This window comes from Geospiza fortis, unplaced genomic scaffold (assembly GCF_000277835.1).
Source record: "Geospiza fortis unplaced genomic scaffold, GeoFor_1.0 scaffold66, whole genome shotgun sequence".
NCBI classification, from domain to species: Eukaryota; Metazoa; Chordata; class Aves; order Passeriformes; family Thraupidae; genus Geospiza; species Geospiza fortis.
This window is the reverse complement of record NW_005054312.1, coordinates 1,928,520-1,952,562: the sequence shown is the minus strand read 5'-3', so window position 1 is coordinate 1,952,562 and position 24,043 is coordinate 1,928,520. Positions and strand designations below refer to the sequence as shown.

The 24,043-nt window shown below is 39.9% G+C and overlaps 1 protein-coding gene across 1 annotated transcript in view; it reads right to left on the bottom strand.

The window, feature by feature from the left end:
• The window catches only part of LOC102037813 (transmembrane protein 263-like), a 187,285-nt gene extending 169,167 nt beyond the window's left edge, over positions 1–18,118 (bottom strand). Inside the window, exons 1-2 of the mRNA XM_005419550.2 lie at positions 18,044–18,118; positions 16,798–16,888 (exon numbers count right to left, since the gene is read on the bottom strand). Of these exons, the coding sequence (XP_005419607.1) occupies positions 16,798–16,888; positions 18,044–18,118 (166 nt within the window). The remainder of the gene's footprint in view (positions 1–16,797; positions 16,889–18,043) is intronic.
• Between the last annotated feature and the right edge of the window lie 5,925 nt (positions 18,119–24,043).

The following is a 24,043-nucleotide window of genomic DNA, read 5'->3' as shown; positions in this document are numbered from 1 at the left end:
GAAAATTTTATAATATAAGGTAAAATTAAAAAATTATTACATATTTGCACTGCATACTGGCCACTAATAATAGAGCAAATTATAGGGGTGTTGGTTGGGTTTTAAACGAGAAATGATGACACTGCTATCTCTAGGACTGGGCAGGATGCACATGATAGAAATAATTAATGTTGGAAATGACCTCCATGATCAGCAAGTCCAGCCTTTGACAGAACACTACCATGTCAACCAAACCATAGCACTAAATGCCACATTTTTTGTACACTTCCAGGGATAGTAACTCCAGCACCTCTCCAGCCCATTCCAATGCTTAACCCCTTTACAGTGAAGAAAATTTTCCTGATGTTCAACCTGAACCTCTCCTGGCACAGCTTGAAGCTATTTTCTCTTCTCCTGTCACTAGCTGCCAGGGCGAAAAGGCTGACCCCTCCCATAGAATATGATCTTTTAGATCATAATCCATCCAAACATGCACCTGTTTTAACAGCTTGAGGGGAAACAACAAGTCATTTAAAACAACAAAGAAGTAATTTATTTCTTTGACAAGTTAAAAATTAAGCTAGATGGTTCTTTTTTAGCATATGTCATTTGAGACTGTCAGGCACAGTATCATAAGGAGGTAGTCATTCAGACCCAAAGAGGTAGCTTGGTACTTGAATGAATGGCAGAACTGAAAATTAATCTGTCTGTCCTGTGACACAAGAGACCCCAAAAACCCAGTCCAATATATTCCAGTAAAAATTCTGACTGATCAGCTGCAAGAAGGAATCCTTCACTTCACAGAGACTGCTCTTCTGCAATCCTTTGTGCTTTATAGGTGTTACACAATAGAATGCATTTCAGATTTCCTTAAATATGGTGGGTAGGTTGGAAACCAATAGCACACAGACAAGCAGTCCTTACAAGGCCATGTTTTTAGCCAATCTTACACAAGTAACCCACAAAACATTTAGGCTACAGATTATGGCAGATTAAGCACATTCATTTTAAGAGAAGAAAAAGAAATCAGAAAAATTCTTTGTAGTTATCTTTGGGAGCTGGATCCCGCATGTAAATTTGGACAGTGCCATGCCAGTGTTAAGAGGTTTTTTGGTAGAAACACACAAACAGGATTTTCTTTTCTCTTTAATGAGAAACAACACCAGGTTATCACTTTCAGGCATCTAGATGTTATTATCTCTGATGCAGCACTTGCAAGGAAATACAGCACAGCTAGCAGAAAGAGGCAAACCAAAGAAAAAATGTTGTACTTAGTAATGATTAAAATTCCCAAGGTTATTTCAAAAGCTTATTTAAGCCCTCTGAGAAGGAAAAGCATGGAAGAGGTGTCAGCATTCCATTAACAATGCACTTATTATCCATCATCAGCTGGAAATACTAGAGAACTTGGCATCTTTTTAACACCAGAATCACTCATTTGATTAGGCATAGATTCTCACCCTCCAAAATGATATGAATCCTAAGCCTTGAGAACATCACAGCACATTGGACATTGTCACACAGGCCATTATGGTTTTTTTGCACAAGCTAAGCAGCAGCATGGCTACATTTTACAGAGAGACTGGAAAGCTGGATTTGAACAGCAGCATGAAATTGTTTAATTAAGGACTTTTTAAAAGAATTATTGAACTTATTAAATTTAATGTCAGGCTTGAAATTAAATACCCAAACATATTAAACATTAAAAAAAACCCAAGAGTGCTACATTAGTGTCTCACAGTATATCTCAGCTTTATCATGACATCCATACAAACACAAATAAGGAAAAGGTGAAGAGTTTGGGGAGAGCAATCAACACAAACTGTATCCAGGGTTCTGGTCTGAGGGCTAAAGCTGGTGGAAACTATTCAGAATATCACAGTTGTTCTACTGCCAACACTTTATGGAGAAAAGGGGAAATGCAAAGTAGAACTGGTATTATAGAGAAGCTCTATTATAAGGTAACAGCTCTTTGGGAAGGGACATTTCTGTAATGGCTATTCCTTTTGTCCCTTTAGAGCCATTCTTTTTGGGGTCTACACAATTAAAAAAGCTTCACTGCTATTGGAACATTTACCAGCTCTGTAACTTCCTTATTTGTTAAAAAGTGTACAAACCCTACAACCTGGCTGAACACTTACAGGGCTTGTTAAAGGTCAGCAAACAGCCATGAAAGCAAAGAGGCAGTGGTAGATTATCTTTTCAAAGTGAAAGAAGGAAAGAATCACTAAAGATAAAAGGGGGAAAAAAGTCAGATGTCCTGTAGCAGCAAAGAGTGTGAAAAAATTAAATCATCCTTCCCTGGTAAGCATCCTCATTCTTCTGCAAATACCAAGGCTTTTATCATGCAGCTGTCAAATACCAAGGCACTGTTTATCATGTAATAGGCAAGTGCAAAATTCAGTGGTAGAATTTTCATATTCTGCAAAGGCTTATTTAGACAGATAAAAGGAAGCTCCCTTATAATTATAGATTAATTACAAAAAAAAGAAAAAAATCCCACATGACCTCCATTAATTTCAGTATGAAGTCCAGTATACTGGATGGCATTTCTATATTCATTTCCTAGTACGGAAAAGTTTTCTATTTTTAATAATAGTACAGCAGACATTGATAAGGAGCAGTCAGCCTCAGAAGATGCAGCTGAGACTTACAGGGTCTTGTGAAATTAACATGCTACAAGCTTTGATTTGCCGAGATAAAGAGAATAAGATCAGTGCTTTTCAGAGGCTACTAGTTACATTTAATGTATGTGTCATTAGAGAAAAATCCCTCGAAACAAGGAAGGTAACATGAAGATTTTGTTTCAAGCTGACTATTTGACCCATTTGCCCCTACTGTGACTTAAGTTAGTTCATTGCGTTCTGCAGCCAACCAGATCAGAGTAACCCTGAAAAAAGATTAAAGGGAAAAAATAGCAACCTATTATTAATTTCAATTTCTTAAATCACTATAAACATATCTCTACTTCAAGGACCTTCCAGAAAAAGCAGGCTAATTTCCTCAGATACCACAGGTTTTGCGCAACAGTTTTACACCTGCCTTACACTTCATTGAGAAGTTTAAAGACTTCTGAATGAAGAAGCTGAGATCCCAAGCAAGTCCCAAATCAGCCAGCAACAGAACTCCAAACATGTCAGAGAAACAATGACTTGCTGCCCAGCTGTGCAAATCTTTTTAAAACCCCCCCAAGTCCTGCAGCTTTCTGCCCCACAGTATTCTCTCTGTATGAATGACACGCTGGCTGGGCTCCTGAATATATTTTACTGCCACTCCAAAGACACCTAGCAGGTATTGACTGACAGGTTATTATCTTGCCATCTCATTTCTTGTATTTCCCACTCTTGCCCCAATGCTACCCACAACAAAAAGTAGTGAAAAATGATCTGTCTGCAGTATTTTGAAACAAAATATATAACTGTCTCTTCTAAGGGCTGACCACTACTACTTTCAATGATATCCACATGACAAGACAGTCATGCAAAGCAAATTCAGGATATGGGGATCATGGTGATTAAAGAATCTACAGATAGAAGGGGTGTATTTGCAAGCAAAGATTCATAAAATTATGTTACAGGAGAAAGAGCATGAGTTGGATTGGGAGTGTGTGTGAAATTTTCTTCACTGCTTTTTTTTTTTTCCCCCTCTTTGAATTCTTTCAAGTAAAGCCATAGATACTCATTTTACTTGTGATCTGAGCAGATCTCAGACAGCAGAGGAAATTCATGACTCAGCTTTCATACAATTCAGTAGCCTTTCCCCCATCCTACCATTACACATATATTAGGCACACATTAAGAGTGCAAGACTGAAAAGGAAAATATTTCTTAAGCCAACTCTGTGGCTGATGGCATTCTGCTCCTGTCAGTGTGGCAAATGGAGTCTACCACAGTGTACTCTTCTGTATTGAGAGAGAAATTACTCCTGCCCATCAGTCACAGAGTAGATGAGCTACAAAATCCATTCCCGTGATGAATAAATCAGAGTTAAAAAAGGTCAGGATGTCTTCAGTGTCTGCTGGGGACAAATCTCATTTAAGATTATTACGTTCACGTCAAGACCTTCACCAGAGTCAGTTTACTTACCTCCTTCTTCCCTTCCTGTACTTCCCCCCTCCTTGTCCTAAAGTCACTCAGCTGTGCACGTATTTATTGCTTTAGTTTTTAACATCACATTGTTTTCTCTAGCAAAGTAGGATATCTTGCCCTGCCTGTAACAATGAAGACAGCTTTAAGCTCAAATAGTGTCCATTCCAAACTCAGCTCTCAGAAATGGAAAAATACATGGGGTGAGGCTTACACCCCTCAAACCCACCCTTTCAGGCTGTGAAACTCCTAGTTGCCCAACAAGAGATGGATTTCAAAATCTGAAGGGCTGGACATCTGAAAGGAAAATTCTGACAAGTTTTAGCAAAAAGAACTAAATCTGCAGTTAAAAGTTGCTGTGCAATTCGAAGACTACCCTTTCCCTATTTATCAGTTGTAGTGGCCCAAAAATATCCTAGGTACTCCAAGAAAGGTTGAAGATTTGCTTTACTGTCAACTCATTACTCACAGTTCCATTTTCCAGTGTGGCAGAGAAAAGCAATGTAGCTCAAGTGATCATCTGAGAACAAGAGCCTGTTCAGGACAAAGTGAGGGCAGGGGATGGTTGGCTTCTCTGAACTAAAAGCTTTCTCATGATCTCAAATCAAACCCATGACTACTAATGGACTCCAACTAGGCCCTTCTGAGAGGCTGTCAGAATATTTTTTCCAAGCTATCCTTGCAAAACCCTCCTTATATCTCCATCTGAAGTCCTCAATTTTTTTGTACTGTAAGAAGTCGTCAGGTGAAAAAACACTCTGCTTTAGTACTCTGAAAATAGTTTTTAGCCAGAAGCTACTATAAATTCACAGGACATTTAAAATAACTGCTGGTATGTCATGGAGACTCCAACTATTTGGAAACACTCTTATTTGCTCCACACTTTAAGTGTCTTTACAGATTTCTGGTCTTGGCTGTAATTCATGACAGCAGCAGGAAAGTGTATGAGTGTGTGTGTGTGTGTGTGTCCCCTCCTAGCAGTTCACTTGCTGCTGCTGTCTTCCCTCTAATCTAGTCAGTCCTTGATCTGCAAGCATAAAATTTGTTCCTCTGGGAGAAAAAAAAAAAAAAATCATTACACACAAAAGGCTTAAAATCTCAACTTGGGAATTAGCAGGTACATTTAAAGGTATTTTTTCCCCTGGTATTTGCCTCAAATGAAAAGAAAGCAGATACTGATATTGCAGAAGAACAAGATAGCTTTATACAAAGTCTGCTTAGCCCTTCACCAAAATACTTTCTAACAGAGTCAATAATCAATTAAAGAACTACTCTACTTCAGGAACAATTCTACACACAACCTGGAAGAAAAGCATTCAGCTGACAAGAACAGAACAGCCCTGTCACAGCCACGGGAGCGGTGTGCTGAAGCAACCACAGCCCCGTGCCCTGGCAGGTGTAGGAGTGTCTCCTTCCCGCACCTCTCGCAGCACGCTCCCTTCCAGGAGGCGCTGGCCGGGGCCCTCGTAGCCCATCCAACACCACAGAATCATAGGGCAGCAGTTCCACTCAAGAGGAGTTGTGAGTTTTCACAGGCACTGCACATCTGTGCACAGGTCAGAGGGCACATTTTGCTTTAAGCGGAATTGAAAGTGCCCACTGAATCAGCAGAAGGTTTCTCATTAACACTGTGAAAGCACATTTCAGGTCTGAAAATTAAGCCAAAGGTTATCAAGACTTGAACAGCTACTGTGCATGCCACGGCTTTCACTCCTTTGGATGCTTAGCACCCACAAACCCAGCTCCCTGTCTGGGTAACGCTACCTTTAAAAACATCCTGCTGCTGACTGAGAAACGAGGAATTGTTTCCACGGCAAGGATCCTAACAAGGAGGTGAGGTTAAAAGTCTTGTAATAAAGAAGGCAGTGACAAGGGAAAATAGGCTTTGTTAACTCTCCAAGTGTCATTTGTGAAATTATTTAGTTAATTATGCAATAAGCCCAGACCCATTCTTGCTGTTTCGGAATTAATGCTGAGGGGAGCCGCCCGGCAGCGCCCGAGCCCGAGCCCGCCCGGCATTCCCGCTCCGCGCCGAGACACACCGCGCTGCCCGCAGGGGCCGACAGCCCCCAAACACAGCGGCCGTCACCGAGGGCGGGCTGCTTGAGCGACGCGGCTCTAAGTTGCCATTTGCAGTTCCCACATTTGGTCGGGAGTGTTTTAACTACGCAAGACAGCTGAATAAAATGTTTGAGCAAATATCGGCAATACAGCAGTGACCTGGGAAGGTGCCGACGCAAGCTCAGGAGAGCAGCGGGTGAAGCCTGTCCCAGCGGAGCCGTGCAGGGCAGGCTGCGCCAGCCCCTCCCTGCGGCACGCTTGGCAGCCGCTCCTCAATTTAGTTTTAAGTGTTTGTTTTTAATCGCACATGTCGGCATGCCGGGTGGTTAACTTACAATGTGTCACACAAAACAAGAACAAGCCTCCCAGTTAATCAAACACCAACAAAACGTCTCATGTCATATTAATGCTACTTGGATCAGACCCAGGAGGAGTAAAAGCCAAGATCCCTCTGCTTTCCTCACTATCTTAATCACTGTGCTACACACTGAAGTTGCTAGAAACACGAACATCAAGAGCTGACCTCTTGTATGCTATCAAAAAGAGGTTTTAAGTGATGCCTGTGGCTGCATCTCTTCCTCGCTAGAACAACGGGGAAGCCAGGGGAGCTCTGCAGCACACACATGACTCCAAGCCCGTCCTTGCGGTCCATACAAGCTCACAGACACATAACAGGTACGACTCGGCTGGACAAGGCACCCTTCAGTCTCTGAATCGTGGGAATGATGTGAAGGTTCACTCACTCCAGTTACACTCCCTCCAGACAGAGGCATTATATCTCCATGGGCACTCAGCAGCTTTTGTGCTGGCACCCAAGCACACGTGGCCACACACTGGGGTGAAACTGGTAACCTGCAGCCAGAGCTGAATGCAAAATATCTCTTTCAGGAGCTGTGTGAGCACATGTTAAGCTTAACCCAGCGACCAAACTGTTTTTTAATTACAGCTGGGTTCAGGTAGTCACAATCTTTTAAACATCTCCAGATATCACAGAAAACAGATTTCTCTAAATAAAGTAGATTCTGAAACAAAAATCAAACTTTGTAAATGTGGTTTTTTATATCCTTTTTCAATGTAAAAGTACAAGATCCATAGACTGGAAGAATTTACCCACTTCCCTGATCAATTGAGTCTAATATTTGGAGAAAAAAAAACAATTCTCAAGATGCTAGGAACAAACTACTGCAACAACAGTAACATTCTCAAGCTATAAAAACACTAAACCAAACGTAGAGTCTCAATTTGCATTTCCCAAAGTGAGCCCTAACTTTAACATATTGTACTAGCAATTAAATCTTGGAGGTTTGTTCTTTGGCTTTTGTAGGGGTGAGTGGGAGGCACTGGGTCTTTTACAAAATTACACTTTCCAATAGTAGATACACCTGAACAGCTGGCTCAGCCAAAGAGGATGAGTTCATGTAACTAACTAGAATTATCCCACTTCTTTTTCCAAGAGATACAGGGGAAACCTTTCCCCTTTTTAGGGGAAAACGAACTAATAAATAAAAAAAAAAACTCAAAAAACCCAGAACACATCACTACCACGCACAAATCTCCAGAGAATTTGGGAATATGGGGAAAGAGGAAGGAAACAAACAATAGTTTTGGCTTTGAACTTCTGCACAGGACAGAACTTTTATTATTTTGATTACATCTTTAAGTAAAATTTGAGTTTTGGAAAGGTAGAAACAGTAGAGGTCAACAACATTGCCCGTTCCTTAGAATCTTAAATGGATGAACTGGTATTCATTAGGTGAATGCCTCACTTCAAAAATGAGGTCTCATTTGCTAAGAAATAAAGTAAGTTATAGTTCAATACTATAAATCTGTTCGTTCAACTGTAACAATATTGCAATATACTCATTTAACAATCCCATATGCTAAGACCCTCTCACAACTCACAGAAATATCATGGCCAAATTTTTAGCATTATTTGCAAAACAGATGTAATATTTTATATAAAGAATACTCACTTCCTTTTGCATGGCAACTAGAAAAATACATTCATTTTTCATAATACAAGATCCAAAAATATAAAGCCACTTAAACTTTTTAGAGTAGGTATATCCTACTGAATATTACACACTTTGGGCAAAACTTGAAACCAGTAGTATGTTACTGGTAGAGAGAGGGCATAACAGGAGACAAAACATAGCCTTAGATAAATTCTCTCACTACACAAGTATCAGATAGATAGAAAAAGGACAGATTCCCCATAATATGTCAAAGAAATGTATCACAATAGCTTAATAATCCAAAACATTAATAAGGAACATGCATTGGTCTTCAGTGTGTTCACAAAATAAAGAAGAGATAGAATTACACATGCCCATACTAATGCCAGACCATTTTCTGTAAAAATTGCTCTAGAATTCCACCCAGTTTCAAATTAGATTATTTTCTCCAAGAATATTATCCTAGAGGATGAGCAAACTGACACAAGACCCCTCACTTAACAGCTCATTCATAAGTTCATAAACAGCCTTGAAAAAAACCTATTCCTCGGGATCAGATTGGTTTTTGTGATCCAAGATGATCAGTCCAGAAGAGGCCAGATTGATGCAATTGTGCAATCATACTGGTAATCAAAGTAGTGGTTCAAATTGTTCACAAACAGCTGAAATCAAAGCAGGCAAGCCAGGCTGAGACTACAGATGTTTATGAAATGTTAACTGGGCATTTCACTTGGTTCTGAGGAGAATTAACAGCCTCATGTACCGACCTTATGATTTAATTGCCTGCTATAATACTCTGATAGTTTAGCAGTTCAAGATATCATCATTGTTAACACACTGATATATTGATTCAATTTCACTCCTGACCTGGATTTACTGCATTGCTCATTCTTATTTAGTACTTCAGACTGTAGCTATATGTAAAAGCAAGACTTACTTGACTCTTTTTAGTCCATTAGGAACGAGCAGGAACTGCTTCCTTTTTCAGCTTCCAAACAGGACTGATAACTACAAGCCTGAAAGATTGATTGTGCTGCTTTTGGCTGGGGTAGAGTTAATTTTCTTCACAGCAGCTGGTATGGGGCTATGTTCTTGATTTGTGCTGAACACAGTGATGATAATATAGAGACGTTTTTATTATTGCTGAGCAGGGATTACACAGAAAAGCCAAAGTATTTTTTGGTTTTCATACTGCCACAGTGGTGAGGGGACTGGGGATGCATGGGAGGTTGAGAGGACACAGCCAGGACAGGTGACCCCAGCAGACCAAAGGGATATTCCAGACCAAATGGCATCATGCTCAGCATATAAAATGCAGGGAAGAAGAAGGAAGTGGGGGATGTTTGGAGCTATGATGTTTGTCTTCCCAAGGCCCTGCTCTCCTGGGGATGGGTGAACATCTGTCTGCCCACGGGAAGCAGTAAATTAATTCCTTTTTTTGCTGTGCTAGCATGCACAGCTTTTGTTTTCCCTATTAAACTGTCTTTATCTCAACCCATGAGTTTTCTAACTTTTATCCTTCCGATTCCCTCTGCAAGCCCAGTGATGGGTGAGTGAGTGAGCAGCTGCGTGGGCCTTGGCTGCTGACTTGGGTTAAAGCACATCATTTATTTAAGAACAATTGTCTGCATCTTAATGTTAATGTATTTGCCCCCCTAAATAAAAAATACATAGTAAAAGAACATATATTCTTTCACACCATTTCATATATCTCTAACCAGTATAAAAACAGTGACAAATGTCTGCCACTTCAGCCAGGTAGTAAGATACACAGTAGAAACCTCTATTGCTAGAAAAAAATGCATTCACTAGTAATTGACCAAGATACATCTTCTGACAGAGGTCTCCCGTTGACCTTTTACACTGAAGTATCTTTTCATTTGGATCTCACACTTTTTTTTCAGCTACTGTCCCCAGACAAATGGTAAAACTACTGTTGCCCCATCCAGTGGGCAAAGACCCTCAGGGAAAACCAGATGGCTACTCACAACACACTTCACAACATCATTGTATTAACAAGATCCACTGATAAAAGGTTTCCCACACTTAAGTTATGAGAACCTTTCTTCTGCAATCCACCAGGCACTTGGAGGCTATTTATGCTGCCCTTAACAGTGTATGCTGCACATACATACAACACTTAGTGACAGAATGATTTGCAGGGCATGGAGTAGGCTAGAAAAAAGGGATGCTGAGCTGTCAAAGGAACCTCTTATTAAAACATATGAAAATAGTGGAGAGGAAAGGGTAGGACATAGGGAGAAGTGGAATAAAAACAATTTAAATAGCTTTCATGCTGTTTGTAGAAGACAATGTAACATAGCTGCTGAATGGAAGATGCCTGTTGTCAGCAACAAGCATACACCAACAGGAATACAGATGGGTGGGGGCTGAGAGAGGGAGAAAGGGGTACACACAGACACTGTTTATTAATCACATTTCAGATTGTCAATTTCCCCCAGAGAACTAAATTAAACAAAGCAGGAGTAAGCCAATATAGCCAATGGAGAATTTAAAGAAGAGCCTCAGCTTTACTGAAACAATGATGATAAATTTAATAGAAACACATTAGAACTTTTGATGGATATGAAAGTGTTTTATAATCTAACAGAAATACTAAGCCAGACTTTGTGCACAAGACCGAGCTGACACTACAGGTCATTTCTTTTGCAGAAACAAGAACTGGTTTGGCCAACAGAAGAGCATGGCTGCAAGGAATCGTGCCTTAGAGACAGATGATACTGAAATGCTGCTCTTCAGCCTCAGGGCATTTACAGAAGTAGCTCAGGAAATGCTTTTACAGATGAGAGGACACACCAGGTACATAAAGTCCCAGTTCTAAAGAACAGACAGCCTCACTGCTAATTTCTTTTTCTGCTTTTTAAGAAACCTGCTTTTCTGTTTAAGGTTATCTGACAAGTCCAATCACCTTTTTGAGGACTCAAAAAGACCAAAAAAAAGAAAAAGAGAGAAATTGACAAGTTATGTATCAGGCAAAGTGTTGTATTATTTATACATTACGATCACAATTTCTGATTCAATTTTCAAGTATCTTCCACCTATAAAAGCCCAAAAACTTACAGTTTGCTTTTTCACCATCCTCATCTATAAAGAAGAACAATGATTTCTATTTCATACACAAATAATACTGTGGTTCAAGGAAGGCCAAACTACTTGACTAGAGCCACAGACTAAGTCAACAGTAGAGTTAAGAATCATAGAATATCCTGAGTTGGAAGGGACACAAAGATCAAAGTCCAACTTCTGGCCCTGCACAGGACAACCCCAAGAATCACACCATGTGCCTGAGAGCACTGTTCAGACACTTCTTGAGCTCTGTCAGGCTTGGTGCTGGGACCAGTTCTCTGGGGAGCCTGTTCCAGTGCCCAGCCATGCCCTGGGGGAAGCACCTTTTCCATACCCAAGGCAAACTTCCCCTGACTCAGTGTCTGCCCCTCCTCTTCCTCTCACAATAAAGTTGCAGCCTGTGATGACGTCTCCCCTCAGTCTTCTCTTCTCCAAGCTGAAGGAACCAAGAGACCTCAGCCTCCCCTCATATGGCTTCCCTCCAGGCCCTTCATCATTCTCATGACCCTTCTTTGGGTGCTCTCTAATAGTTAAATGTCTTTCTTACACTATGGTGCCCAAACTGCACACAGGACTTGGGCTGTGCCAGAACAGAGTGGGGCAATCCCCTCCCTCGCCTGGTTGGTGATGCTGTTCCTGATGCACCTCAGGGCATTGTTGGCCCTCCTGTCTGCCAGGCCACACTGCTGGGATAGATTATAGTTGTCCCTTTCCCAATCTTTTGCTTTTGTTACATGACCACAGAACTGCAGAGGTCAATCCAGGCTGACTGGCAATTAGACAAAAAAAGCAGATCATTTAAAGAGGTCCTCTGTAGAAGGATTTGATTGTGGGACGTTATGAGGCAGCACACTGAAGAGAGAGGTTTGACTCAGGAAAGTAGAGGAGGGCTTAGCAGATACCACAGCTCTGCATCTGCCAGCTTCACAGAACTTCAAGACACTGGTCTGGTAGACTACATACACACATACTTACCTAGGTATGTAGTACACTACACTAAGGCACACAGGCAACTTTGTTAAGTTACTTTACACAAGAAAAGGCAACAGAATTTAGCAGAAAGCTTGATACTTGAAAGGAAATTGAACTGCTATTAACTGCCTCATTTTCCAAGGTCATTTCTTTGTGGTTCTTTGGATATGGGCCGTTGGGAGACAGACACACTAAATATAACTTGCAATAAGAAAATGCAAAACAGAACAGATAAAGTTTGCAGCATTTAAATATTGGTATGGCAATTGTTGCAGCAGACGTTTTGACCTGAAAAGGCATGTTCCTCTGGCATCTGCTGGTTTCAATAAACTGTCATATTCTTATAAGTGAATACACCAAAATGATGTTAATAGTTTAATTAATTTCAGACATTTCAAATGGATGGTAGTACCTCAACCGAAACACAACTGTACTTGATTTTAGTTCGATCCATACAGATCTAGGTCAAATGCTGGTCTCAAAACTCAATTCTGAATGAGCAATCCACAAAACTCCCAGATTCTTTGGATTGGAGATTCTCAAACTGTGGATAAGGAGTCCTAAAGCTTCCTACACAAGCATGCAATATAGATTTATCCTGCAGAAGGTATAAAACAGCAAAGACTACATGCCTCCACGGAGGCAGATTATAAGGCTCACACAAGATACTAGGTTCTAAACTCCTGCAAATCATCTGATTTACAGTAACTATCTCTGTGTATTCTTTACCCACAGCAAGTATAAAACAATTTGAATTAAGAACACCACAGTTATTTGGAAAGGAAATTTCCCAAGATCTGTTATATACTGCGGAGCTGCTAAGACCCATTGCTTTTAATAAAACTTTACTCCACAAGGCCCAATCTGCAACAAAGAAGGAACATCTCTGCTGGGTCTGAAAACTACAGAAGAGGTAGCAGACAGTTCAGACACAAGACTCAGGCTTATTGCCAAACTGATCATAGTAGGTTGATAAAATCTTCATGCTTAGTACTTAAAGGCCATGGAAGAAAGCACTAGTTTGTATACTCCCAACAGGGACTATCACTGTTAATCAGTGGCATAGCTTTGCAACTAGACCATACCACCTTGAAATGAGCTTCAGTATATGCAGCATTACTTAGTAATGCAAGGCAAAACAAACTACAGCCATGCCCCAGTATCAACAGACACTCCTGAAATGCATCGTTTTTAGCAGTTTGACAGAATAAAACTACTTTTCCCACAAAAATTAGTGTAATAAATGGGAGATATATGCAGCAAAGAATATACTGAGATAACCTAATGGAGAATGTCACAGAAGATTTAATCACCACCAAATTTCATTGCTACCACTTTTCTTGATTAATTCAATGGAAAAGGGCAGAAAAGTGAAGTGATCATATCAATTAACACTGCACTGTATTAAATGATCAGCAACAGAACTCTGAAGTGGAGAATAAAGAAGCAACAGATACACCTAGGTATGGCTGTACTTGAGTGACTAAATCTAGTTCTCTCACTGCAATCACATTTCCATTTAACATTCAACATCACACAAAATCTACATGAAAGTAGCTCAGACGTGTAGCAGCACAGATAAGCCATGGTGAATTTCTTGCAAAGAAGGAAGCAGTTCATACCATTTAGAGCAGTGCGCTCCCCTGCAGAGCCCACTGCCCTTCACCGGCTGCTGATGGCAAACCAGCCCTACACAGCCTGCTCTGTAACGTGCTAAGCACACCAGCACTCCAGATGCTAATTGCTACTGCTCCCCTGTGCCTGCCTTTCAAATGAGGGGATAAAAAAAAGTATGTCACAAGGATCATAGTGATACTAAAGATGAAGGGAGAATAAAAAACCCCCGTGAATTTGGCAGATGGATCACAATGTCAAGAGGTAAATTATCGTTAGGGCATAAACAGCCCTCCTGCGGCAGAGTGTGGGAGCTTTCCCCGTAACACCGCACAGCAGCTCGGGGAGAGGAGCGAATAGCTTTGAGCCCCGCCACCGAGCTTTCGAAAAGCCCCTTGCGGCATCTAATGCCATGCGCGGGATCCGGCAGGAGCTGCACTTCTAACTCATTTACTCTGCTAACTTAGGGAAATACACAAACCAAAAAAAAGTTAATAGCAGCAAAACAATCAGATTCAGGTGACACACAAATACAAGCCTCTGTCTTGGCATTTCTCTTGCCTCAAACGCTGCCAGGCTGCCACACTGCACTTGGGACCAACGTCTGCTATTCCATACCAGCTGTTACCCACATAGACACCTACTCCATTTAGTTATGCACATGGTGGATGTGTAAAATTGTCCCATTATTTGTAGAAGGCCATTATGCTGCACTGTTTAAAAATATGACAATCCACAAAGGGAAAACTTTTATTTTATTGCAATATGTACATAGAACAGTGCTTCCAATTCCCCTCCTTTCAGAAGGGCAGTAGATATGCTGTGCAAGATGGGAAATGAAGTTACTATGATGCCATCTGGGGAAAACATGGTTTAGTCCTAGAGAGAGAGACTCTGGAGAACCTTCCATCCCTTAGGCACTCATTACCAGAGGGCAAGCAGACATGGTCTCCAATTCATAGATCCCAGGAAACAAGACTGCAGTAGTCACAACAACATTGTTTTACGTATTGCAAAGCATCTGATTTAACTAGGAAAGTGCTGTCAGAAGAAACAAGAAATCTGAAGAGCAGCAAAGATAAGATAGTACTCTGAATGGTATTTAAGTCAAAGGACTTCAGAGTTGTTTTTTTCCATGAGGTATTTGCAATGATTGCTGCAACTACATGTTCTTTACAGTGATTCTGGTAGGTCTGTGTTGGTAGACAGCAGCTTCTAAGGAACACTTCTGTTACTCAACTCCACCAATATCCAAAGTCAGCTATAAATTCAGCATAATCCTGATTGCTCTCCTTCAGGACAAATTTTCCACTTCTTCTGCCTAGCAGACTCTAGTTTCAGTTGTGCTCTCAACATCCCTCCTATTTTGCTACCCTTGAGGTCATTGTAAATTCAAAAGGTACATACTGAGCTCAGACTTTATCTACTGTATCACTGCTCAATCAAATCAGCTCAACTGCTACAGTTCTTTTTCCTCACACCAGCAAAGTGGGTATATCCAGACCACATACTTCTCCCAGACCATCCAATAAGTCACAGAAGTAGACTATTAACACCAACATATTTCACTGTCATTCAAACCAGCAGGGTTGCAGGAAGAAGAACTTTCGTTTTAAAAAGTTAGTTTGAAAAATACTGAGACACATTGAAAAAACCTCTTTTGATTATACAAGTAAAAGCCACAGTCCAAAATCTATGCCTATTCCTGATAAACTGATGGATTTTACATTCCAGGATATAGTCTCCAGGCTCGTGTAATCATCAGCTTCAGCTAGTGACCAGAATTCTTACTTCAATGAACTGTCATTACATGCTGACTTAGCATTGCTTACAAAGTAAGGAGAGGAAGGGAATATTAATATTATATCCTCCAAGTATTTATAGAATAATCACAACATTCTCCACATTTATTTCCTTCTGGCTTTATAAGAGCTGCAGAAGAAACCTACCTTCCACTTACCTCTATATACTGGAATTATCAACACAAAGTATATGAAATGGCAGAAGGAGAAATTACAACTTAATAAGAAAACTTTAACAGAATGCTCAACAAGAAGGGATGGGAGCAGCAACTTCCTAAAACCATCCACTTGGCTCATATTCCCTTTAAGAATGGCTGTCAGTATAAATGCTGTATCAGCATCTTTTTCTCTTAAAGGAAAAATATAAAACACATTTATGTTTCCCAGAGACATGTCATGGTATTTTAACAGTAAGTTGCTAATAAGAATCTCAGCACTCTCTGGGTTGTTTAAGCCATCCACAGTGATTATGAGTGATTGTGTTTTAGAAGCCAATGAACTGAAGGCAAAGCTCAGGATGTATTATCACTTGCAGCAATGTTAGCAGCTTCTATTCAAAAGCAAGCAACACCTATTTTGCTGCATATATTCAATGTCTGTGACTTTTGCACATTGGGCAAAAAAATCTGTTCCCTGTATAAATCCAGGGCACGTCATTGCAAACAAGGTTTTTATTTAAAATTGGCATCTTTGAGCCTCCTGCTGACGGACAGCATCTCACTGCCTCCTCCTCAGATGGCTAAACTGGCTTCCAAGAGAGACCGTGAAAAGAAACAAAATCACTAGAATACCTAACTTTGACAAGTCTCTGCTGGGGACAATTTCAATAGCAGGATGCTGCAGAGAAAGGTAAAGAGAGAAAAGAGGACTGCTTAGGAAGTCTCCCCTAATGAAGACACAAAACATCACAAATAAGACAGTAGAGGAAGCATTTTATTCCTAAGCCTGACGACAGGATGATCAAGCAGGACAGTTTTAATCAGAAGCCATATTGTTAAAGAGAATGCAGAACTGTGTCTGCACCTCAGTGAGTAAAGCCTTCCTTTGAATGCAAAAAAAGGCTTAGGGGCTGGCTAGACCTCTGGCTGGGAGGTTGGCTAAACTGTCAGCTCTGACAAAGCTTTACCCCTCTCAGAAAACAGGCAGATACCAGTACAAGTCAGACAGATAAATCAGACTTCTTGGCCAGAACGTTTTCTTCAATTGATTGCAAAGAGTTTACATTGAGTGCCAGCACTGTACCTTCAGGAGGCTCTTCCCGCAGATGAGGAGGCAATTCTTCACTTGTAGGCTCAGTTTCATCATCCACCATCTGTGTTTCTAAGCTAGGGCCCTGCAGAACAGAATAGCAAGAGGAGGTAAATTGCAGAAAGTTCAGACAGGAACCACAGAAATGGTTACAGGACTAGAGAATATGCCAGCCAGTAAGGACACAAGGAGCTCACTTTAGCTGATGAGAAAGAAATAGCTGGGAGATTTGTTTGCAGTCGAAACACAGAAAGGAGAAACTTAAAAAAATACACCATAAAAAAGAAAAAAAAAAGACTTTTCACAACAGCACATGAAGTTACAAGGGTCTGAATTTCTTAACTGCCTGAAAACCAGTGAAGCACAATTTCTAAATTACTATTTCCAAAACACATAATGCGGTAACACATTAAAATTTCCATTTATCAAGGATAGCAGCAGACCCACCATCAACTGGAATTTTTGGGAAAAAACCTTCTCTTTGTTTTATCAAGACTAGATTCTGAAATGTCATTTGTTTCAAAGGAAAACAAAGCAAACTGATTTACAATCTTCTAAGCTATGCAGGTCCATTGACTGTGGAGTTTTCCCCTACATGCTCAATACATCCATTTATGCCTCCAAGTGTAATATGCCAAACTAACCATTCCTGAAAAACTACTGGGCTACCCTCCCAGGTTTTGCATTTCTATGTTCCAACCTTCTTGATCCTGTAAAGAGTCTGCAATGTTACTGCTGGAAGGATATGAACAGAGTTAAAAAGATTTGCAGCTGAACTAACTTTACACACACAATATTTTTATTACATGTGGAGCTATAAAAGTGTAGTTGCTTTTTCAGTTTCAAACAATCACAGGAAAAAAACCCCACCATCTTCTTCCACCCAACTTACCTTTTTTTTTTAAGTTACAGAAGAGTAAACACTAGGCATAGCTAGAGGGCTCCCCTAAAAAAAGCCTAATTTTCTTTGCAATGCTAGTACAGTGAAGAGTACAATGACAAACTTAGCAGTCATTAGGAAATGAAGCTTTTGTGCACTTTGAAAACATGACTGGGTTTGTAGCCTGAACTATCTGAAAATGTGTACTAACATACACAGCTGGAATGTTACAGAAGTACAGCTGGTACATCAACAGCTTGCAAAACGTTATTATTTTAAGTTAGGAAGAAAAGGGGCTCATGGTCCTAAAGCTGCAGTATTTAGTTTCATTCTCTCCAAACCCTGTGACTGAGAGGTTACCTCAACAGCATTGGCTACTTTCTCTTTTTCCTCAATTTGCACATTATGAAAAGTAACACACTTGTCAAATTCCATCCTTTGCACAAGTAGCTCACATTTTCATCCATTCTCCATTTTTTTCAACCAAATGGACATGAAAACAAAGTACCACCTTACTTTTCAGATGTTTTACAGCAGGGAAAAAAGAGACCACCAGGTGAAGTGTACAGGTCTACTGTGATGGGGCCAGGGTCAGACCCTGGATTTCTGCCATCCATGACTATGCAAGTTTTACCTAGGCTATTGACCTATTTTGCCTTGTTTAAAAACACACAATATCAACAGTGCCCACCTTTGGTCAGTGGAGAGTTCAAACATTAAGTCATGCCTTGTAGTAGCCATCACAGAAAGGAAAGAAAGTGTTTACCACATGGTACAGATGGGAAAGTAGTAAATTGCCTTAATCCAATTAAAAAAATAATCCCAGGAGCCAGTAATCAACATCAAGATTCAACTATCTCCTCACTTCAACTAAATAATGTGGTCCAGATTTTAAGAACATGTAAATAATTCTGGGTAAGAGGAACAAGTTGAATACAAAGTATGTATTTGAGTAAGTTTCTAAACCAACTGGCAATATGTGAATCGACACTTCTTTCCTACCCATCACTGCCACAGAGAGAAAAGAAAATAGGAAGGAGAGGCTACAGCAGTATACCAGATCAGAAGATTTATTTTTCATATAAAACATGCGGACATGTAAGATACGAGGCACCAATGTGTGCCTTGGAAGCATTCTGAACCACAACTATGGAACTCCTAAACTAGAAGAGGTCTTGAAAATGAATCCTGTGCCTGTACTTTCTGGTTTACAGCAATAAAATTACTTTAATTTCTTAAAACAAGTAAGACCTATCTGCACATACTAGCTATATGCTGCTCAAGGAGACAATCCAACTTCCAGGGACTATAGAAATGCCCGCAAGAAAAGCTTTGTCTTCCCTTCTTCAGAATAGTCAGCACTCTCAATTTCCTAAGAGACAAACCTGCTCAGCAGCTTCTCCCAATGACAGCCCATGATAAGTAGTGCTCCTTTGGGTTACAGTTGTTGTCATCTACATAAATACAAAGAGGATGCAAAATGCTACCCAAAGTGAGTGGTGGCATTATGGCTTTTTCTTCCTCACATATGAACTTCTACTGCTTGGTGTTCACCAGCAATACAGTGTTCCAGTATGGTGGATATCACCAACAACACTTACTCCGAAACAAAGATTTATCTTAGTTGAAGGTCAGCCTTGTACCTAAGCTAGTATTAACAAATCCATCTGTGAAAAAAAAAGAGCTCATTACAGACCACCATGGCTGAGACGCTGTTTGCCATCCCCAATTTTCCTCAAATTCAAAACTTTTAACAGTTGCTACTGGAATACTACAGAAGAAAAATGCTCAATACAAGACTACTGCTTCTACAGAACATGCTGAATATCTAACAGAAATGACCAGAATTTTTGAGGATTTTTTTTTCATTACTCAAAACCACTTAATCATAACACAGCATATTTTAACTGTAATTAGCATACATTTCTTGTATGGTTTTGAGAATTTTTCCCAAACAAAAAAAATATTTACAATTTTTTTTCCCTCAATTTAATGTTAAAAAGGAAAATAGTCTAAAGTGAAGCATGGGCATGTCAGGCAATCCCCAATTTTAATTTTTTCAAGAACTCTTTTGCAAGAAACTTTTCAGTCTTGAGATTTCCTAGTTGCTAAAATAAAGTTAGAAATGTTTTCTACAGAGTAACTCCAGTTCTCAGTTCACTGATATCTTATCACAATATATTATTGTGTATGACACATCATACCTATGATACAGGGAGCTGCTGAAAGTAGTCTTGTAAATATCAGTTTATCAGACTTCAGCATGTCTGTCTAATCACTGAGGCCTATGAATAAGTGTGCATGGTACTGAGATTCACTAATGAAAATGTGAAATAGTTAACAGTAAATGAAACTCTGGGTTCTCATATACATATCCATGAGTAATATTTAAGGCTCAAACACTGACAGGTGTCATTAAGAAGATTACAAACTGTCTTTACAATAGCTTTTTTCTTGTGTTAGTGTGTCCATTGCTTTTTTAGTTACATCTGCCGAATTCAATTCACTGGACCTGCTGCAAGCTTGGTAATCAACATTTACCATATCTACAGTTCTGGCAGCACAGTCATCTATAGCAATCAAAAAAAAAATCCAGGAAATTATCTTCTGAGGAGGTTTGTAACTATGCTAAGGTTGAGTCCAATAACTTTGTCTCAACCTTTCTTTTTACTCTATCATTTCAAGAATGAGGCACCAGTTACATCTCCTTTTTTCATTCTTAAGGATCCATGACAGACAAGTAGGGGAATAAGATGCTCACAACTGTGGAAGTTATTGGCTTGCAGGTTCTATAATAATCCTCTGGAGCTGCAGTGGTGGCAGAAGGACTGTACACAGATTGCTTCTGCTTTGACACTCCCTCAGGAGCATCTGGGATGCAGGAAAGTGTATCAACAGTTCAGAAACATCAGCAGATATTACTGTACAATATTCTTTCAATTATTTAGGGTTTGTATAGCCTCTTAAATTGGGAATGAGTTTCCATTCCTCACTAGAACCACTGGAACACAAACTTAAACAGGTATTATTACAGAAAGTTAGGTTATGGCACAGAGCCTAAGAATATATAACTAAGAAAAACGTCTTAGCTCTTCAAAGACAGTCCCTGCCCTCAACAAGCAAGCACTTCATACAATTCCTTGATGAGTACTTGACTAGGAGCACCATTAAGGCTTAGTGGCAATTTTTCTGTCATATTTTAACACCATCTCAGAGCTGAACAAATAAACTCAAGCAGAGGCAACACCCATCCTTCCAAAATGAAGTTAAAGACATGAGATTTCAAGATAGCTCACTCTGTCCCTGCCAACAGTTTCAATGAACTCTTAAGGAAGCTGAAAAGCTTTGTATGAACTCAGCAAATGATAAAGATCAAAATCCTATAGGAATTCTCACAGAAACTGAGAAACATACAATCCCCTGTTCTGATCACACTGCATGACTACTGACCTTGCAATGCAGTTTAACCCAAATGCTATGGACTGCTGTGACCTGGCAAATTAGTGTTTGTGGATTTATAATGTGTTTCATAGAAGGCTATGTATTTATGGTAGAGAGGGCTGCCAGTACTGAACTAAACAAGTGTGACAAATTGCATACAAGCATTTCAGAGTATACCTCATGCTCTTCCACAGGATACAGTATCTTGAGAATAATCCTGACCAGAAGTTCAGCTATACGGTCAGATTTTCAGTATAGTTAAAGGCTGTACATTTTACAAGCGCCGTAGTAAATGCATGCATGACAGAAAGCAAGTTCCTATCCAGTCAGGGTCAGCATTTTCCACAAGGTACAGAGTTATGTTTATGACACTGAAACCAAGAGCTCCATTTATCACCACGTTTGTACTAACAAGTGATACCAGCATGCTCAATCACACAAAGAGTCATACCACCTCAATCTCAGCAGAGTAATAAGTACTCAAAATACCCACACAGTACAGGAGCAATCCCAACACCAAGCGATAAGAGCCAGCTCATTTTGCTCGTAAGTCAATACCAACATGAGATTGTCACTGCAAACGCACCAATATGGCTCAGCTTTCTAAAGAGTCATCCCAAAGCAACCAAAAATCCTCCCTGCACCACCACCACTTTTAGGCCTTTTAGACTCTACTTTTGTACTTGGCATTATATTAATTATGGTATATAATCTTAAACTGAAGTCCGTCAATTGACTGTTCATTGAGTCAGGAATTCATTTTGTTAATGAGTAGCAAAATACAAAACTCCAAAACAAAGTTCAAGAAGGGCAACTGTGAGGGAGGGCAATCAAATAAAAAAAAATTTATCTTGTGAAAATTATTAATGAAATTGAACAAGTTTGGGACAAATAATTTCAAATTTCCTTCAGAGAACCATGTATCTTACAATTCTGCTCCTTCTCACCATGCCTGCTCTACTCACAAAAGACAATTTCTTTTAAATCCCCTACCATAAGCAGAATTAGAAGAAAATACACCATGTAAATATCCTTCTCCATTATACTCAAACTTTTAAGTAATCTTTTCCCCCTTTCAGAACAGAAGCTGGAGGAATCTAAAGCTCATAAGCATGGATTCAGCAGCAGTTTACTGTCTCAGTTGAGACTACACTTTGGAAAGAATTCTAAATTCTGCAGCTTTAGCTACTACTTTCCCTGTGCATTTTCAAGTGAAAATGGTATTTATTTCCTGATCCAAACCTTCCTATTCCCATTCTTGCTTCTAAACACTTTATTCCAGTTTCTCCTTTCTGACATTATTTTTCATTAATTTATATTCTGGACTTGAGCCTAGAACCTTACTTCTTCCACTGTAAGAAACTGCCTCATTCCTCCTAAAGCCTCTCCTTAAGAGCCCAGAAGGTCAGACTTGCTTCTTTCTATGCAAATCCTCAGCTGCCAGCATAAATCACATGTCCTCTGTCCTGCCTAACAGTGACTTTCAGACCTGGTATTCTATGTAGGCACAAGTCCAATAAAGCAATTAAGCAGAGGAAAATTTGTGGCAGCCTAGGCTTCATACCTCCACATCTGTGATTTCACTTGTAAGCTTCCCAGCACAGGTCCAATGCCTTTTTTATATTGTATCAAATATACATCAAGGGGTAATCATAAAGATTAGATGTACCCCTAAAGAATGACAAGCCTCAGTATTTCTTTCTGTGTGAAGAAACAAGTGAAGTGTCCCCAAACACAGGACAGTTTGTTAAGTGCTTTGGGATGCTAAAGTATCCCAGTGAAAGCATGGGTTATTTATGTATCAGGTTTAAAGAATACTTATTTCAAATCCACAAGACTAAAACCCAGAGTTTCCTGCACATTAGCATACTTTGCCCCTTCCTAACACCACAAAAATCAAAATCCCAGCTCTTCTCATCCCAACTTCACTTTCTGCAAATGTGTGAGAGATGATACATGCTATGACTGGGCTGGATGTTTGCAGATGCCAAAAGGCTTGTCAAATCCAATAACAATGAAACTGACCTTCATCAGGCTTTCCTAAAATGACATCATTAATTGTTGCCCTATATATTAGAGCAGTGCACGGCAACAGTTCTATTATCATTAAGCTGCAAGGATCCCATAGCCTCTAAACTTCATACCTTCTTAATGCTTCTCATGGAGCAGCTCCTCTGAGCAGTGACTCCTCTGGATCCTTACAGCAACCATCTGACTCCTCTTCTTGGTACACCCTTTTATGGCACTTGTTCTCATTAGTTACAGATGTTCTTAATCTCTAGTAATTAATCCCAGCTGCAACTCATGGAGGGGTAAGATTACATTCTACTGCCCCCCTACAATTAATGGGACAGTTAATGTGAGATCTCTCCTCTATCCAGTCACTGTTATAAAGTTTCTCAGACCTCATCTTGGCTATTTCATGTTTAAACAAATTACATTGTTCCACCTTCCATATCTGAAAATGGCTTGTGGCTTACAACGCACTTTCTGCTTTTTATAAAATTACATAAGGTCTCAATTCCTACAGGAACAAAAAGGGGGGGGCTATTGTTTAAAGAAAAATAAAAATTAAACAACCAACCACTGGGTAGGTAGTTCAACATGATGATAACCTTTTCCAGGGAGCTGAGGACCTACAGGTCCTCTTCAGCTGAAGCACATAACCACCCAACCATCACCTTATTCTCTGCTGCTCAGACACTGGGAACAAGTTCACAACTATCACTGTACTTTTGTTAGGCAGTTTGCAGCTGCAGCTTTTACTTCAGCAATGAATTTTCAGCACTTTAAGGAATTAAGACTTTAATTTAAAGTTTTCTAAATGCAATAGAAACATTCCATTGAATCTGCCATCATTATTGATTGCACACCCACACCTTTGGGATTTCCAATGTCAGTTGGATTTTTCCTGCAGCA